Genomic DNA, 20,244 nt, shown 5'->3' on the forward strand with positions numbered 1-20,244 from the left:
CCCGTATAGTGCGGACAGTTCGATAGTGCCACTGGCACCCTAGACAGAAAAGACAGAGGTCACTATAAATGACCGGACGCTAGTCTCGGTAGGACCGGTGCGTTCGATCAGGTGGAGCATGAAGACGCTGGCGTCGGTCTCTGACCGGACGCTGGGTCAATTAGTGACCGAATGCCGGAGGGATGCGTCTGGTCCTGCTGATGTGGCAGCGCACAGAAGAGTCACCATGTGACCGAACGCTGGGTGAGTCCGGTCGAGCATGATCGAACACGTCCGGTCGTGAAAAGTCGTCTCTGGATGCTTACTAGAAACGACCGGACGCTGGGGCTCAGCGTTCGGTCACTTTGAGCTACTGTGTTCGGTCATCACTTGACTGTTGAGATCGGGCGATCAACATTTGAAGAGAGGGGACACGTGGCACACATCGCGTGACCAGACGCTGAAGTCCAGCGTCCGGTCGATATGATCGGAGCGTTCGGTCACCTCGTGTTGTGCCCAGTGAAGAGGTACAACGGCTCTATTTTATGGGGGCTTCTATTTAAGCCCTATGGCCGGCTCTAGCTCACCCTCTTGACCATTTACATTGACATAGCAACCTTATGAGCTTAGCCAAAGCCCTTCCACTCATCTCCATCATTGATTCATCATCTTTGTGAGGTTGTGAGATAATCTAAGTGCATTGCTTGAGTGTTTGCATCTAGAGGCACTTGGTGTTCATGTTTCGCTGCGGAATTCGCTTGTTACTCTTGGTGGTTGCCGCCACCTAGACGGCTTAAAGCAGCGAGGATCATCGAGCGAAGGTTGGTGATTGTCTCCGGCTCCGATCGTGGTGATTGTGAGGGGTTCTTGACCTTTCCCCGGCGGAGAGCCAAAAGGTACTCTAGTAGATTGCTTGTGGCTTGTGTGATCCTCATCTTATGTTGGTTATGCGGCACCCTATTTAGGGTTTGGCGTGTGATGCCAATTAGCGTGTGAACCTCCAAGTGAGTGAATCGCCACAACGAGGAGTAGCTTGTCGGCAAGCAAGTGAGCCTCGGTAAAAAATAATTGTGTTCATCATTTAATTTTGAGGTGATTGGTTTTCATTGGTATTTATTCTTGTGATTGATTGGCTCCTTCCTCGACACGGCGGTATAAACAAATTGCTCACTCTCTTTACATTACCGCAAACTAGTTATCAAGCTCTTTAGTGTAGCTAGTTGTGAGAGCTTGTTAGTTTAGTTAGTGTGGCTCTTTAGTTAGCCGTTGAGAGCACACTAACTTAGTAGAGTGACATAGCTATTGTGCGGATAGAAACTATATAAACTAGAATTATGGTAGATGGCTTACAATTTTAGTAGGCTAGCGCAACACTTGCTTCGTCTCATAATTGTATAACCGGTTTGTTAAGTGTTGTTGTAGAAACTTTTATTAGGCTATTCGCCCCCCTCTAGCCATTAGGACATTTCACTTATTTAAGTATCACATACATATTCTATAGCATTTTTGCTTAATAAAAATTGGTTTTAAACCCTAAGTGATATAACATGACTATTGAATTAACTTTCGTTTCGCACTTCCGTTGATCGTTTTGAGTTACGGAAATTGATCTACACTCTTTATTACATGTATTAACACATAAACATGATGCTCATGACATGTTTTAGTAAATGATTTACAGTGTAACACCGAGGGTGTTACAACAAGTTTCATCACTACTTTTGCTGAGCTATCACCCTGCTTAATGCCTTTAAAACTTTATTTTCAAAACATTATCATTGAGACGGATCTAAACGGTAAACGTGGGAGTTTGGAATCCACTCGGTCAAAAACCATGTAATTATTGTTTTTATAGTTCAATCAAATACAATAAAATAAACTAGATAATGAGTAAGTATTATTAGATTAGTTAAATAATATATTTTTATACTAGTTATTTATAGACATAAATATTGTACTATTTGCATAGATTCAGCAAAACTAAACAAATTAACTTGTTCTATATCTAGAATTACATTCTTTGTGATGAGAGAGTACACTGTATAGTAATTTCACACAAATTATTTTATTTTCACATGAAAAATAAAAAACAGTATTCTGAAGGGGATAAGTAGGTATATATTGACCTTTTAACTAAAGATAATAAAAGTTTCCAACTACGACTGACAAGAGGTCGGAGATGGCAAAAGGCCCCGTTTGATATGGAAGAAGCCAAATCCCAACCATTCTGTTCAACTTTAACCGAAACTCTTTGAAATATGGTGTTTGCTTGCATGGATAGGAGGTTAAGAACATATTTTAGGGCATGTTTAGATCTACTAGTTCTAATAATTAGAAACCAAAATTAGTACAAGTGGATCTAAATAGACCTACTAATAGACTAACTAACTATTAGATAGAGGGTTTCTAATTATTACATGCCAACCATCTATTAGCAACATATGAGCAAGTTAAAAGTTAGCGGCTATTAGCTATGTAATTATTAGAGTTTGTTTGGATCCACTAACAGTTAATAGTTAGCTAACTATAGCTCCTAGCTAAAATGAGCTAACTAACAGTTAGATGTTATTAGCCGCGTTGGTCTAACTAGTGAGATAGTAGTTTGATAGATATCCAACTAGCAATTAGCTAATTTATTAGATGTACATGTTTGGATGCAATCTAGCTATTTGTTAGCGGCTAACTATTAGCTCTATGAATATAAACAAATCCTTAATATTAATGGATCTAAACAAGATTTTATAGATGTCATCAACTCATTTGTGGGAGAATAACTCTATATAGTGCATGCAAGATATAGAAAAGCTGCTGAAGAATAAAAAAAGTATAAAAAGTGTTTTTTATTCAAATGACTCTTCAAATGAACCATTTCAGAATAGTGAGTTCAAATGATGATTGAAAGTAAAAAAAAACATACAGCCGCCATCTCTATATCTATGTAAGCGTCTTTCCGCACTATGTTTTATAAAAAAGTACGTAATGGTCGTCAAGTATGTTGTCATAAAGAAGCATATTGAGGCCCTCTCTGGAGTACAGGAATGCAGGAACATAGGCAATTGCACATGATTGAAAGTAAAAAAACATACAGCCGACATCTCTATATCTATGTAAGCGTCTTTCTGCACTATGTTTTATAAAAAAAAGTACATAATGGTCGTCAAGTATGTTGTTATAAAGAAACATATTGAGACCCTCTTTGGAGTACAGGAAAGCAGGAACATAGGAATTGCACAGGAATGCTATTGCAAAATAGAGGACTAAAAACACATGAATTTGAAAGGAATAATCATTTGTTGGATGGACTGAAGAAAAAACATAGGATTTTTTACCAAGAGGTTTTAGTGGATGCTAAAGTACCTGTAGTTTTCCTCCTCTATTTTTTCTATAACCAAAGGATACCTGATTTTTAAACTTAGAAAACCGTGAATTATGCTATTAACTACCCAAACAGAAATAATACTACAAGTTAATTGCTACCTAAACGGACAGATACAAGTAAAGGTCCCGTTCAGCTTACCTTATAATCCGCACTATTTAGCTTATTTTTTCAGTCGGAACAGTGTTTTTCTCTCACAACAATTCAGTCAAAACTGTATTTTCAGCCAATTCAGCCAAGTTTCAGGAAACCGAACGGGGCCAAAATGTTCCTAAATCCACTGCAATTCGGCATATCCTCCTCGGGCACAATTTAGGACATCGTTTGCTTCTAGTAGATTGTCAAATGCAACAAAACATGGTGATGAATTCCATAAACCAGTCAATCCAAGATAGCTCTTACTATTTAGGATCTGTTTAAAGCTCAAGACGGCTTTGGCTGCACCGTACATCGTAACCGAGAAGTCGTTTTTCTCTCTCATTTCAAAATAAATTAGGAACAGATAAAAATATTATTTTTTGCTTCACTCGCTTCAGCCCATCTACACTTCAATAGCAACAAGTCCAAGTGGTTTAGACTTTAGAGCCATACCATAAAGAACCTCAATTGATGAAACTTAGGGCTCATTTGGTAGGAATCCAGATTTTTATAAAAACATTCTAGATCTATATTCTCTTAAAAAACGTTTCAAATGGTGAATCGTATCACCAAACCATTTGGCTACATAATTAGAATTACTATGAAACCATGTTTTCACCAACTCACATTTATAGGTAGAAAAGTAAGAATCATTTGAAACCATTTCGAGCAGTAAGAATGATTTGAAACCGTTTCGAGCAGAAACATTTCACCTGCGTGTTGGTTTGTGTACGGTTTCCGCTAATTCTCGAAGAAACCGGAACCGATTATATGTGTGCCGAATGAACGCACCATTAGAAGTGACATGCTGTTACCTGTGGTCTTTAACCGTGCTGTGGGTGTGCGTCCGCGATCATGAGTGCTTGCCTAGGACACAGGCGACCGACATGTGGGGGCAAATGTTTACTATACCCCACGCGTCAGCGCTGCATGATTGAGCCCAACACGAAACGTGATCACGTGATGTTTATCAGGATTCTGCAGGAAATGTCTTGCTTTCCCCTCTCTATCTCTGGCTTTTGCCTCCTTTTGTCTCATGCCCTTTAGATTTATCCGTTCATTCTCCTCTTTTACCCCTGCTTAAAACAAGGATCATCCTCCAAAACCAAAACCCTCCGAGCAAACCGGGCGCAGACACCACTGCACCGAATGCTGCGACAGTAGACAAGAGCATCGGATCGGCAGGCAGCAGGCTGGAGATTCTGTGATGAAGGCCGAATTTTTTATTTTTCAGCTCTTTTTTTTTCAAAAATATGACAAATAGATTTCTGGTGGTTTGATTTTCGTTTATGGACTCTGATCTCGGCACCGTGGCTTTTAACGCCGAGGAGACACGTCTCGACGCCATGAGGTCTTGGCGAGACGTCAGACATGACGGTGACCTGACGTCGACATGGATAAGACCTCGGCGTCGTAGATCTTAGCGCCGAGGTATTACCCTATAGATTTTAGCGTTTAAAATGAAACAAGTATAATGGTTCCGAGGAACATACAATAACACCATTGTGGTTCAGTTGGTTAGGACGCGCGCGATTTAGCTCAAAGACCTAGATTTGAATCCAGCACTAAATCTTTTTTGCTACATTTTTATAAGCAATACAGCAGGAAAAATTATTTCCAGTAACATGCAAACTGGGTCCGGAGTTTATATATCCGAGCAGCTGGCGGTCTACACCAAGAACTACTTGTGCGAACTGGGGTCCGGAGGCTACGGCGTGGTCTACGAGGGTGAGCTGCCGAACGGCCTGCTGGTGGCCGCGAAGGTCCTGAAGGTGTCTATGAACAAGAAAGTGCAGGAGGCGTTCATGGCGGAGATCGGCACCATCGGACGTACCTACCACGTGCACCTCGTGCGGCTCCATGGTTTCTGCTTCGACGCGAACACGAAGGCGCTGGTGTACGAGTTCTTGGAGAATGGCTCACTCGAGAAGTACCTTTACGGCGACGAGGGCAGCACAAGCACAAGGCTGGAATGGGGGACGCTGCACAGCATCGCCGTCGGCACGGCGAAGGGGATCAGGTACCTGCACGAGGAGTGCCAGCAGCGGATCGTGCACTACGACATCAAGCCGGCCAACATTCTTCTCACGGCCGACTACACACCGAAGGTGCCCGACTTCGGGCTCGCACGGCTGGGCGAGCGCGAGAACACGCACATGTCGCTGACCGGCGGCGGCCGCGGGACGCCCGGGTACGCGGCGCTGGAGCTGTGGATGGCGCTGCCGGCGTCGGAGAAGTGCGACGTGTACAGCTTCGGGATGGTGCTGTTCGAGATCCTGGGGCAGCGCCGGAACTACGACCCTGGCCACGGCGAAAGCAAGGAGTGGTTCCCGAGGTGGGCGTGGGAGAAGTACGAGCAGCGGGAGATCGAGGACGTCGTGTCCGCCAGCCGCACGAGTAGTTCTTACGAGGGGGATCATTGCATGTTTCTCAAATAATTTTCCTGAATGTAGCACAAAAAAAAAAATCAGCACTAGGGTTTGAACCTAGGCCTTCAAGCTAAGTAGCGCGTATCATAATCAGCTGAACCGCAATGATGTTGTTGTAAGTTTTTTGGAATAATTATACTTGTTTCATTTCAAACGTCAAGATCTAGGTGTTAAGATCTACGGCGACAAGATCTACGGCGCTGAGACCTTGTCCACGTCGGCGCCAGGTCTCCGCCACGTCCGATGCCTCGTCAAGACCTCGGCGCCATTGGTCATGGCGCCGAGACGTGTTTCCTCGGCGCCAAAAGCCATGGCGCCGAGATCAGGGTCCATAAACGAAAATCAAACCACCAAAGGTCTATTTGTGAATATTTTTCAAAAAAAGAGCTGAAAAATAAAAAAAAATCGGTGATGAAGGTTGCGACAGTGGAGACCATAGAGGTGGTAAATAAAAGGATGTGTTGGTACACAGTGGAGGGCAGAGGGTAGCTAGGATGCTGTACGCGGTGGATCAGCGGTGCGAGGCGGTGGTGGCGTTTCGGCCGGGATGGCAGCAGCGCGCTCGGCACGTGATGGTGTCGCCTGTTGGGAATGGAGCTGGGAAGTGGGAACTGATGAAGCTCGCGCTCTGGGACATGTGGCCATGGACCATGGCCCATGGCTCCCTCCTCGCCTCCTCGCTGGCACCCTGACGTCCATCGTAGTCTCGGAACGGTCTACCTTGTTCGCTTGATCGTATGAACCATGCTTAACAGCCATGATAAAGTGTTTTTCTCTCACAACAAAACAGCATCAGCCGGTTTATAAGCCACAGAAACGATTTAAGCGAACATGGTGCTAGAGATGGTTGGTCAGTGTTATCGGTTCGACCTCGCAGGAAGCTGCTCTGCTCGACTTTCCACCATAGACGGCTTTCGAGAACAGCCATTATTAGCATGGGCACTCGGCAGTGGGCATCAGGGGATCGAGCATGTCAGGTCATGACGGCCAAGACGAAGAGAAGCGTAGGTTTTCTGACGAACCAAGACAAGCGTAGGGCCTACATGGCCAATTGGCCACCTCGACCAAGTAGTTCAGTGAGACCATTAGCAGTATTCTTAATCTCTCTCATTCAATGATGCTGTGGTCTCGGTCACCATTAGCAGCGGAGTGGAGGAGCTGCCAGGGTTAAGGATCAGTTTAGGGTTGCGAGGTGGAGGGGCAAAGAGTCCTTGGCTTTAGCGGCGGAGTGGGCTGCTGCCTGCTAGAGACAAAGGGTCTATATTTGGTTGGTGATTTTTTTTAAAAAAATTGGCGCTGCTAGCGTCTGGACATCCGGCGCGCGAGACGCCTCCGGACGTCGGGCCCATCGCACTGAGGCATCCCAAACCCGCCCGCCCTTGTTAACCCCCCCCCCCCGTCCCAGCCGCTCACTTCTCTTCACCGCCCGACCCCTGCGGGAATAGAACAGAACCCGCTCTCCCCTGCATCACTTGTTCCCCCATGCTAGGTGTGTCGCATCCTCACCGCGCTCCCATCAGAAAATTGTTTTGCAACATGTCGGGTTCATAAACCCGGGGTCTCTCATGGACCGGCTTCCCAGCAAGAGCTCGGCCCAGCAGACAACGATGCCAACGACGCGCGACTCCTGGTCGGCCCAAAAACCTAACAAACAGGACATAAGGACGATCCAATCTCCAACCAAAAGGCCTGGCCGAGGAGGAACGGTGCCCACTTCCAACTCCGGCCCGCCTCTTCGACCGGAAGGCCTCGCTTCTAACTCTAGCCCGCCTCTAGGCGGCCTCTCCGAATGGAAGGCCCAGCCAAACACCGCTTCCGACTCTAACCCGCTTGTCCGACCAAGAATGCACCGAACCTCTGCTTACAACTCCTCTCTGACTGGCACAATCTGAGCCAACTAGAACCAATCGACCGAGGACGCTCGCTTGGTAAGGACCAGGAAACGGATGGAGAAAGTAAGGCAGGGCACTCAAGTGAACCGCAAGACTAAGGACCATACCCTGTACACCTACAGGATAGTATCGACAGAACATGTCAGAAGATTGCCCTGTGAACTTCCAGGCATGTCAGAACAGCGTTGTAGGCGTCGACATTTGACCTACAGCGTTGTGGGCACCCTCAACAACTGCCATACCGGACAAGCACGGTAAAACACGTCGCATGCCTTTGGGCATCCATAGTAGGGTGGGCACCAACATCGGCCATATCAGAAGAAGACGACGCAGCCTCCCACGTCATCTGACATTAAACAGTATTGTGGGCGCCTATCATCATCTTGTACCTGACGGCGTGGGCAACAAGACTTAGTAACATACGTACTTTCTCCCCCTCACTTGTAAGGCTATCCCCTTCGTCTATAAAAGGGGATGCGCTCTTTACCAACAGGGAGATCGATCAGTTCACCTACTTTCATTCACCCACTGTAACTTTAGACACTCTAAAGTTATACCGAGCACACGCTCGAATACTTAGCACATAGCGGGGCTCCCGTCACTCTCGGCCCTTCAGACCAGAGTCCGATCGGACCTCTTATACCCCCCATCTTTCTCCCTTCCGTTTGTAACCCCACAGCAAACTTCAAGCACCTAGGCTTAGGAATAAAGTCACCAACCGACTCAAACTGGACGTTGGGCATGTTGCCTGAACTAGTATAAACCCTATGTCATTGAGTGCTAGGCCACCTTCGATCACAACGTACAGCAAAACTACAAATATTTACGTGTTGGTCACTTTCTGTACCAATAGTTGGTACAGCAAAACACTAATCAAACCAACAAGCTCTCACAACTAGCTACACTAAAGAGCTTGATAACTAGTTTGTGGTAATGTAAAGAGAGAGAGAGCAAGATAGCTATACTACCATATCGAGGAGTGAACCAATCAATCACGAGAATTAATATCAACGGAGACCAATCACCTCGGAATCAAATGATGACACAATGATTTTTTACCGAGGTTCACTTGCTTGCCGGCAAGCTAGTCCTCGTTGTGGTGATTCACTCACTTAGAGGTTCACGCGCTAATTGGCATCACACGCCAAACCCTCAATAGGGTGCCGCACAACTAACACAAGATGAGAATCACACACGTCACGAGCAAATTACTAAAGTACCTTTTGGCTCTCCGCCGAGGAAGGTCAAGAACCCCTCACAATCACCACGATCAGAGCCAGAGACAATCACCAACCTCCACTCGATGATTCTCGCTGCTCCAAGCCATGTAGGTGGCGGCAACCGCTAAGAGTAATAAGCGAATCCTGCAGCGAAACATGAACACCAAGTGCCTCTAGATGCAAACACTCAAACAATGCACTTGGATTCACTCCTAATCTCACAAAGATGATGAATCAATGATGGAGATGAGTGGGAGGGCTTTGGCTAAGCTCATAAGGTTGCTATGTCAATGCAAATGGCCAAGAGAGTGAGCTTGAGCCGACCATGGGGCTTAAATAGAAGCCCCCACGAAATAGAGCCATTATACCCCTTCATTGGGCACTGCTCGGGGTGACCAAACGCTCCGGTTAGATCGACCGAACACAGGACCCCAGTGTCCGGTCGCCCGATGCTCGCCATGTATCGTCAGCTTCAAACGTTGTTCATCCGATCTCAACGGTCGAGTGTTGACGGGACGCGCTGCTCAAACTGACCGGACGCTCCCGCACTAGCGTCCGGTCGTTTCTAGTAAGGTTCAAGCTGTGATCGGACGCGTCAGTTGGATCACGACCGGACGCATGACCTTAGCGTCCGGTCGTTTCTAGTAAGCTTCCACGCGTGACCGGACGCGTCCGATCAAGCCCGACCGAACGGACCTAGCATCCGATCACACACTGCCTCTCAGTGTGCTGCCACGTCAGCGTGGCCAGACACACCCCATCAGCGTCCGGTCAATTTCAACGCCAGCGTTCGATCGAAGACCGACGCCTGCGCATTCTCTGCTACCACTGACCGGACATGCCGGTCTAACCAAGACCAGCGTCCGATCAGTGCGTGACCATCGTGACTAGCTCATTTTCAACTCTATCTTCTTCACCCTTGCTCAAATGTGCCAACCACCAAGTGTATCACCTTGTGCACATGTGTTAGCATATTTTCATAAATATTTTTAAGGGTGTTAGCATTTCACTAGATCCTAAATGCATATGTATTGAGTTAGAGCATCTAGTGGCACTTTGATAACCGCATTTCGATACGAGTTTTACCCATCTTAATAGTATGGCTATCAATCCTAAATGTGATCACACTCACTAAGTGTCTTGATCACCAAAATAAAATAGCTTCTATCATTTATACCTTTACCTTGAGCCTTTTGTTTTTCTCTTTCTTCTTTTCAAGTCCAAGCACTTGATCATCACCATGGCATCATCATCATCATGTTATGATCATTATTTGCTTTACCACTTGGAGTGTGCTACCTATCTCATGACCACTTGATAAACTAGGTTAGCACATAGGGTTTCATCAATTTACCAAAACCAAACTAAAGCTTTCAACCGGCTTCCCAGCAAGAGCTCGCCCAGCAGACAACGTTGCGAATGACGCGCAACTCCTGGGCCAGCCAAAAAACCAAACAAAAAGGATAGAAGGACGATCCAATCTCCAACTGAAAGGCATGGCCGAGGAGGAACAACGCCCGCTTCTGACTCCGGCCCGCCTCTCTGACCGGAAGGCCTTGCTTCTGACTCCAGCCCGCCTCCGGACGGCCTATCCGAACGGAAGGCCTAGCCAAACACCACTTCCGACTCCGACCCGCTTGTTCGATCGAAAATGCACCAAACCTCTGCTTACAACTCCTCTCCGACTGGTGCAATCAGAGCCGACTAGAATCAACTGACTGGGGACGCCCGCTCGGTAAGGACCAAGAAACGAACGGAGAAAGTAAGGCAGGACACTTAAGTCAACCGCAAGACTAAGGACCAACCCTGTACACCTACAGGACAGTATCGACAGGACATGTTAGAAGATTGCCCTGTGAACTTCCAGGCATGTCAGAACAGTGTTGTAGGCGTCGACCTTTGACCTACAGCGTTGTGGGTGCCCGCAACAACTGCCATACCGGACAAGCATGGTAAAACCCCTTGCATGCCTCTGGGCATCAACAGTATGGCGGGCACCGACGTCTGCCATACCAGAAGAAGACGACGCAGCCTCCCATGTGCATCTGACATTAAATAGTATTGTGGGTGCCTACCATCATCTTATACCCAACGGCATGGGCAACAAGACTTAGTAACATACGTATTTTCTCCCCCTCACTTGTAAGGCCATCCTCTTCATTTATAAAAAAGGGTATGTGCTCTCTCCTAATAGGGAGATCGATCAGTTCACTTACTTTAATTCACCCTCTGTAACTTTAGACACTCTAAAGTTATACCGAGCACACGCTTGAACACTTAGCACATAGCGGGGCTCCCGTCACTCTCGGTCCTTCAGACTAGAGTTCGACCGGACCTCTTGTACCTATCATTTTTTCCCTTCCGTTTGTAACCCCATAGCAAACTTCGAGCACCTGGGCTCAGGAACAAAGTCACCGACCGACTCAAATTAGACGTAGGGCACGTTGCCTGAAACAGTATAAACCATGTGTCATTGAGTGCTAGGCCACCTCCGATCACAACGTACAGCAAAACTATAAATATTTACATGTTGATCACTTTCTGCACCGACACAACATCAAACAAAAAGCGATGCGAGGTGAAACATCAGAACAAGTCTACTACAACATCAGAACAAAAAGCGACTGCAACAGCACAACAAAGCTACTGCAACACGAGATGCAACATCTAAAAAAAGACTAATGCAACAAAGAAAAATTACTTGTTACAACAGCAAACCAAAACTACTGCAACAACTGAAACAAAACGCAATGCGAGATGCAACATTAAAAAAAGACTAATACAACAAAGAAACATTACTTGTTGCAACAACAAAACAACGCTACTGCAACAACAGAAACAAAAGGACAATACGAGATGCGACAATCAGAAAAAAGACTAATGCAACAAAGAAAAAATACTTGTCGCAACAACAAAACGATGCTACTGCAACGACAGAAATAAAAGCGAAACATGAAATGCAATATTAGAAAAAGGCTAATGCAACAAAGAAATATTACTTCTTGCAACAGCAAAACAAGCCTACTGCAACAGAGCTCGTCAGAACCCTAGCCACCGCCACGTCCTCAAATCCAAATCCAGGGGAGGAAGAGGGCTCAGATCCAGAGAAGGACCCACCTACCTCGCCGAAAGCCACCATCGCCCTTCTCTTCGGTGGCATGGAGGTCGTAGAGCGAGGGAGGGAGGGAGGGCGGCTCGTCGGAAGCCGCTGCCGTCGCCCTCCTCTCCAGTGGCATGGAGGTCGCGGAGGGAGGGGCGGCTCGCTGGAAGCCGCCGTCATCTCCGGTGGCATGGAATTCGCGGAGGGAGCTAGGGGCGCGGCGCGGCGCGGCGCGTGAGTGCTGCGTGCCAATAGCGAGAGAGTGGAGGAGCGGAAGAAGGAGATGGTGAGCAGAGTGAGAGAACTAAGTGCGCGGTCATGGGATGGAATGGGATGAGATTTGATGGGGTGGGGTGGGGTGGGGTGTCGAGCCTATGGATAAAAAGTGTTTTTCCTTATAAAAAAGAAGAGTTTTTCAGAGCACTTCTTCGATTTACTCCGATAATCCTCGCATAACCCCGGCGCCGCATCCACGTCGCACGGGGCTACATTCGGCGGCTAGGCTTTCCCTTCACCTGCTCCACCAAGCCCGGGCCGCACCGTTCGGCGCACTCGTTGCCCGCAGCGGCGCCATCGCCAGCTCCGGTGTACTACCGTGTAACCCGATCCGCTGGTCACTTCCGTGAGGCAGGTGCTCAGAGGGAGGGGCCGCGTGGGTGGAAAGGCTGCACGGCCCGGCCCCTCTGGCCGCTGCCGTGAGCCGTGCGGGCCCGTCTCGGCGTCACGACAAGAGCCTTTTTGCGTTGCTGCTGCAACTGCGTAGTACGAGTATTTTGGGCGCGTCATGCATGCATGCTTGCTTCATTAGTTTTCACTCATCAGCGGAAGCTTTTGTGCTGCAAGTCTGCAACCCTTCTGTCTTCCGGTTCGTCTGCCACGACGCGTCGACGCCTGCCGAAGTGCCGACTGACGAGCGAGATCCTGCCGAAGTACCCACAGTATAGTCACCATTCTACTACTCTTAGTACAGAGCTTTTAAGCCTGCTGGAACAGTTAGAGCGCAGCACTCGACACAGGGTTTATGTATGAGCTGTGTGGCCTCTGGCCTGTATACTGGCTGATGGGCAGGCAGGCAGGCAGGCAAGCAAGCTCTGCTCCGTAGCAAGCTGTAATTTTCAGTGAATAAATAGTATTTTTCTGGAACGCTAAATCAGTTCACGATACTTTCAGCCGACGCCGCGGGCGTGGGCGTGCCCTGGTTTTTTCAGGCCTGGCCCCGGTTTCCCGACCCAGTCCCATCGCCGGAACTGAATGGCTGTACAGTGCCACACATGACACACCTCAGCACTGACAGTGACAGCAAAGCAGCACCACCTGGCTGGCGCGGGCGCCGCTGCTGCTCTAGTAGGAGACTGTACCATAGTACGAGTACGCAGTGTAAACTTTCACAGAAAAAAAAGTAGAGTACATACGTGCAGTAGTATTGCGCGCGCGATGGCCCAGCGGCCGGGCGGGGCAGAGATTCTCCGCGGTAGTGGCACCTATGTGGCCGTTCCGCCCAACCCGTGTCACGCACGCCTTGCCACCGCTACTCTGGTTTTTTATTTATACACAACTTTACAAGGCCACTGGGCTCACCAGTCACTACCATGGCCACTGTTCGGATTCTCGCCGCATCGGAAGGCAGGCAGCCTTTGATTAAATAAATAGCAGCCTAGAGAGCCTTGCCGTGCAGCATTCAAGATCAAGCTCGGGCTGTGCAGCTGCCACGTCTACCCATCTAGGATCAAGCCTTGTTTGTTTTTCCCCTGCGAAGGCCGAAGGGGAGGCGCTGCTGAATCTGAAAGATGGGTGGACGGAGATACGGGTGCGCTGCCCGCTGCGCGCCCGCCTGGTTTTGCGTGGGCACGGCAGGTGCCTTTTCAGGCAGGGGTGGGCACCGGCATCACGCAGCGTCGCAGCGGCCTCCATTCATCAATCCGCAGTGCCCAGTGACGCAGAGTACTGTGTACTGCCCGCGCGCATCGGCTCTCTTGATTTCTGTTTCATCAATCAATCCACGGTGTTTGGCATTGGCGGAGGGATGGACCATGGACGATGCTCCGGCGCAGTGGATGCACATGCACACTGCACCATGAGCCCCCACCGGCGCAGTGGCGCTTCGCAGTCTGTTTTGGCTCCGCATGGCGTTGCTGGCGACCTGGCCCAGTGGCCTGTGGCCAGTGGTCTCTGACACGGGACACGAGGTGCGTAACGAGAACGACGCGCGCGGAGCTCCGTCACATGCGCTCCACTCCGGCTGTCGTCTCTTCGGTTTCCATCGAGGCCAGCCAGACCAGACCGCGAGAGGCTTCAGCGCACGTGCCATGCTGGAACGAGCGCATTGCTGCCCTGCATGGAAACCCGCGCCGCGATTATATACACGATGCTGTTCTTTCCGCCTTGCTATCTGTAGCCCTGGGCGTTCTTCGGTTTTTTTTCTCACAAAATCAGTACTGATCGGTTTTTCAAAAAACGTGGAACCGATCAAGTTGGTATTGGTTCTCTCGATTCGGTTCCGAGTAGAACCAAAAAATCAAACAGTACCCAAAATCCATGTAACAACATGTTCAGTAGAGTGCTAACTTTTAAAGCAAGGCATCAGCATTCAACAAGAGTGCAAGATACTAAGACAACACACTACTACACTAGCACAGCACAACACAAATACTGAAATACATCCGGCCATCCAGGTGACTAGGCAATCGTCAATCGGCAAGGCAATCAGCAAAGCAGCAAATTTCAGTTAATTCGGTTAGTTCGGTTAACCGAGGGAGGAACTGATTTTACCGAACAAATTTTGGTTCCTCTTAAATAAGAACCGAACATGGAACCGAGACTTCGGTTCTCGATAAATTCGGTTCGATTCTTGGTTTTTTTGTTTGGTTCTCGGTTCTCGTTAAAATTTGGCCAGAGCTAGCTATTTGTATGCATGCCTCTCTCGTTAATAGTGTAGGATAGCACTTTTACGCTATTTTGGAAATGCGGGAATGTTTGTTGTTCTATGTACCATTCTCTTCGTGAAAACGAACTACTCTACCGAGTGCAGGAAACGTTCGTCCTGTTCTTCATCGCTATTTAGTAATACTTTTTTGGAAGTAATATTTTTCTCTCTCGTAACATCTCTCTAGGTCTGGTTTAGATTGAGGTTAGAAATCAGTATTTTATACTATAGCACTTTCGTTTGTATTTGACAATTATTATCCAATCATGACCTAACTAGGCTCAAAAGATTCGTCTCGTAATTTACAATCAAACTGTGTAATTAGTTATTTTTAATCTACATTTAATACTTCATGCATGTGTCTAAAGATTTAATATGATGGAGAGAGAGTGAAAAAACTTGCAATCTAAACAAGGCCCTAACATATCAGTGTAAGGCGGTGTTTGGTTTCTACGGGCCCTCCTAAAATTTCTATCACATCGAATATTTAGATACATGCATGGAGTATTAAATATAGACTAATTGCAAAACTAATTACACAACTTGCGACTAATTTGCGAGATGAATCTTTTAAGTCTAATTAGTTAATGATTTAACAACGTGGTGCTACAGTAACATATGCTAATGTCATATTAATTAGGTTTAAAAAATCGTCTCGTAAATTAGCCTCTAACTATGTAATTGGTTTTATAATTAATCTATATTTAATATTTTTTATTAATATCTAAATATTCGATGTTTGATGAATTTTAGGAGTACCTGAATAACCAAACACACCCTGAGCATCGCCGTAAGGTAAAATTTCAGCGAAAGAGCCGTTGTTTTTCCCGGTGAACAGATGCGAGAACTGGCTCGTCAATCAATCCCGGGGGGAGCAGCGTGACGTCCCCTCAGCCTCGGGCAGCCCAACGAGATGTTTTGCACCGTGTCCGTGTGTGTCTCTGTTCGCTCGCGCCCGTCCTCGGCGTCCGGGCCAGCCCCGGCCTTTCGTACGTCGGCATCGGCTTCGGACGGCGGCGCGCGCGCGCCTGTCCTAAGGTCGCACCCGTCTGGCTGTCTGCCTGTCTGGTGGGCCTAACTCACCAGTCACAGGTGCAGTACTAGATACGGAGAACGCTGGTACAGGGGACAGAGCGGCGTCAGCTGTGTTCATGCCTTCATGGTGCTGCTGCTGCTCCACTTCCACGGCGTGCGAACTCGCTACGCGCTACAGAGTGGCGCTCCGGCGAGCGGGGGACGACGGCGTGGGGCCATCCTAGCGGGGCCGGCGGTGAGGCAGGCGGCGCTTGTGCTCCCCTGCCGGTGCTGCTGCAGATGGGGCCCACGGCCAGCTACCGCCGCTAATCCAAATCTACACTTCCACGGCGTGTCGGGAGCAGCAGCGCCCTGATTGTGACTGATTGCCTGAGTACTACTCCACTCGACATATAAAAATTTAAGAAAAGGCTAGGAGTATTATACTCCTCCCTACTATGATTCGCTGAGGGACAGAGTGGCGCAGCCTTTCCCGGGGGCCATTAGCATGTGGATTGCGAGGCAAGCCTGCCTGCCTGGGAAGCAAATGCAAATCCACCAGCGTGCTGCAGCTTTGCATATTCCATCACGCGCCTGATTTTAAAAAGACTCGCCGGGGTCGTATCCCAGTGGCCTAATCATGCCGCTTTCGCACAAATGCAAATGCCATTGTTGCAGCATGAAGGTGCAGGGTGGAGCACGCACCTCGGATAGAGGATGGCCAGATCTCCTCTATCAACTGTCCATCCATTCCCATTTTCCACTCCAGTTCCTCGCTCTCTCGCCTTGCCTTGGTACTTGCAATGCATGGCACTGGCTTGGCAAGGCAAAGGCATGCATGCATGAGCAGGAACGCAGCGACGGGTCAACTCACCCAGACCCACCAGCCCGATTCCTCCTTCTGACCGACGATTCCTCCTCACTTGCTGACTTGCGAGTCCGAGCGAAGAGCCGCGCTCCACGCTGCGTTTTCGGCCCGTTCATCGTTTTGATTTCTAGGCCGATAAGTGTGATGGGTGATTTATTTTAAGAAAAAATACTATTAGCTAACTAATAAGTCCTAACCAAAATCAACGAAGGAACAGGCAGAACAGGCTTTGTCTTTTGCTGGTGGTGCTGTTGGTGCGCCATTCCGTTGGCATAGCGCCATGCCATGCAGATGCAGCGTGTCCGGACGCTGCTGTTTTCCCGTACGTCACGTCACAAAACTGAAGGCGGTCAGGGCACTATAGACACAAATACAGAGATGCTACTAGTAAAAGTGTATAACCTGTTTGTTGATGTTGAAATTTAGTTTATACTAATGTTTATATTAAAACATTGTGAGAGAAAAATATGGATTCATAACCGAAAATTAGTTTTACATAAGCTCAAACGAACAGGGTCACGTGTACTTACATCTGGTCGGTACTGTACAACGGAATAGGCGTAGTACGGTACTAGTACTATGGAGGAGCACGTAATAATACGTCGGCTCGCATCACCACAGCACTACCGGTACGTCTCATATGCCCGAGCCACATGCGGCCGTCTCGACCAACTTTTTTATTTTTTAGAGTTTTTTTTTTGAATTTTTTTTTACAAATATGTACCGCACCGAGCTTACACATTTCGGCGTCATAGATTCTGACGCGTAGGTCTTGGGCTTGACGCAGACGTGACGATGACTTAGCAAGCAGCTTGACACCGTAGATCCTGGCGCCAAGCTTGAAGCCGTAGATCTTAGCGCCGAGCTTGGCGTCAATATCTATGACGCCGATGTGGTGTTTTAACCTGGCCCCCAACCTTTCTGCTCAAGCCTTCTTTCTCTTCTTTCTTCTTCCTCTTGGGTTTTTTCTCTCTCCAGTTCGCCCTACATCACGAATCGACATATTGGACCTTGGAAGCTTTGATTTGATCCGTAGATCTTCGAGAAAAGGTATCCTTGCTCCCCTCCTAGTTTTTTCGCATCGATTTTGTATATATTAGTCGAATTTTTCAATCTAAGAATCATCATTACTTATGGTTTCATGCAATTTTTAATATTTGTATTATACAACCGTAGGATGCCAAGTCATGGAAAAACTAGCAAACCAAGGTAACATCAGCGCATGTTGTTATGTTATGGGTTTATTGTTGTGCATCAAATGGAAAACCAAGGTTTAGGGTTTAATGTTAATAGCTTTCGGTTTTTATAACAAAATTGGTTGAATTGTAGTTATGGCCGGATGACCGAAAATGTCACCCATTGCCTGTACCTAGTGTTGTTCTAGTGCCCATGTGGTTGTGCGGTGATCCTTATAAGGTAGCCAAGTCCGATAAAGAAGACACGTATAGACAGAGGTATTGGATGTATTCTAATTTTACATTTGAGCCTACACTTCGTCAGCGCCGCATTAACAAGATGGTGAGGAATTGATGTTTGTGTCATATGATATCTTGCATGATTTTTTTTATTTTGTAACAATTGCATTTTTTTGCAGACCTCTCCACCGCTCTGTGATTGTGAGAAGTGGATCGACACTGAGATCAAGCCTGAAGACAAGGAATGGATGCAGAAACTGTTGCGGTGGGAGGCAGAGGACAAAAAGATGATGGAAAAGAGACACGGAGAGGAGGTTGCAAAAAAGGAGCACAAGGAAGAGGAAGAAAGAAGACGTGTTGCTGCATACAGGGAGGAGAGGGAGAAGAAGCTTGAGCATGCACGCCGAGCGAAAGCAGCGACGGAGGAGAATCCCAATGCACTAAGGAAGGAGAAGTAGCCTCGTTGCAATCAGTAGTCTCCATAACTTGCTAGTTCTATGGTTTATTCATGAACAATTTTGTCTACTGTCGGCACGTACTTCTAGTATTATTGTGTTGTTTAATGTGGCATAGTATTGGACTTTTCATTATGTAGTTGTTTTTATTATTTGTGGTCATAATATTTAGTATTATATTACGGACGTAGTGAAATGTGATCATGTGCTGCAAACAAAACCTAACGAAATAGGGCATTATATAATTCAACACACAAAACACATGAAATGACATATGAGAACATATACCGAACTAGGGTACAGAGTTCCTTCGACTAAACCTAACATGTCTTACGTAATTAATCCAAACAACAAACACATGGATGTGCCATGTGAATAAGATAGGGTCGTCCTAGTAGTGTAGCCACATAGCAAATTGTGCTGCACCTTCTCTATAGTAGCCTTCCATTGTTGTTGTTGGTGGTGGCAGGGTGACGGCGAAGGTCCCTTGTTCTTGTGGTTAGGGCAGGTGCAATATAGATCATTACAGAGTGCCTCCTTTGAATCGACACCATTATTGTTGTCGTCCTATTTATCGTCCTTGTAACCGCTGCTAACTTCCCTTTCTAGATCAAAGATACGGTCCTATAGGTAGTAGATATACTTCACATGTGGATAAATAGGCCGATGATCGATCCACCTAGTGAACCCATATTTTTCTTCGGCCAAGGAAGACTGTAATAAGTATGCCATGTAAGTTGTATAGAAGAGGAACATATTAAAGAAACAAATAGTAATAGCAATTACCCTTGCTCGCTGGCATTTGAAGAAATGACGACCTCCATCTATTGCCTCGGTGAACATTTACACTAGGCAGTCCTCACCATGCATGCATTTTGACCACTCTTCTTTTCGTTCATCGTATCCTCTCAGTGGTGCCTCTTTGGTGAAATCACTTTTGCTCCCAACTGGGAACATCTCATAAAGAGCTTCCTCAAAGAAATCGAAACCAAGAGAACCCTCCCACATAATAGTAGTTCCCTTCCCCTTTTCTCTCCCTTTGGACAACCCTCCAGACATTGTTACTACAACGAAAGAAAATACTAGTTGGGTAGTAAGTAGCAATGCATCCAGCATTACGTATATATAGACAGAGGTAGGTTTAGTTGTCATTTCGATGTGTTATAATTGGTCACCAGAAGCCTAATTAGTTTCACTAAAGAGCCTATTTCAATGGACACTGAAAAGCCTAGATTCATTTCCTAAAAAGTCTATTCGTCGTTGACATGATAAATCACTGAAAAGCTTAGATGCTATAGGTGTACTATGTAAGTAAAGTGATAAATCGCTGTTGTCATCGTACTCCTCGTCCTTGTAACTAAAAAGTCTATTTTCATTATTAGAAAAGTCTAGATTCGTTTACTATTACTGAAAAGCCTAGATGCTATAGGTGTAC

The 20,244-nt window shown here is 47.0% G+C and overlaps 1 protein-coding gene and 1 pseudogene across 1 annotated transcript; both read left to right on the forward strand.

The window, feature by feature from the left end:
• Positions 1–5,118: 5,118 nt before the first annotated feature.
• LOC136525785 (G-type lectin S-receptor-like serine/threonine-protein kinase SD2-5) lies at positions 5,119–14,307 on the forward strand. Its single transcript, XM_066518653.1, has 3 exons — positions 5,119–5,890; positions 12,415–12,482; positions 13,891–14,307. Exons 1-3 carry the CDS (start codon positions 5,119–5,121, stop codon positions 14,305–14,307), a joined length of 1,257 nt encoding a protein of 418 aa, XP_066374750.1.
• Positions 14,308–18,116: 3,809 nt separating this feature from the next.
• Positions 18,117–18,927, forward strand: LOC136525786 (uncharacterized; annotated as a pseudogene).
• Positions 18,928–20,244: the final 1,317 nt, after the last annotated feature.

Source organism: Miscanthus floridulus, chromosome 19 (genome assembly GCF_019320115.1).
Source record: "Miscanthus floridulus cultivar M001 chromosome 19, ASM1932011v1, whole genome shotgun sequence".
NCBI lineage: Eukaryota > Viridiplantae > Streptophyta > Magnoliopsida > Poales > Poaceae > Miscanthus > Miscanthus floridulus.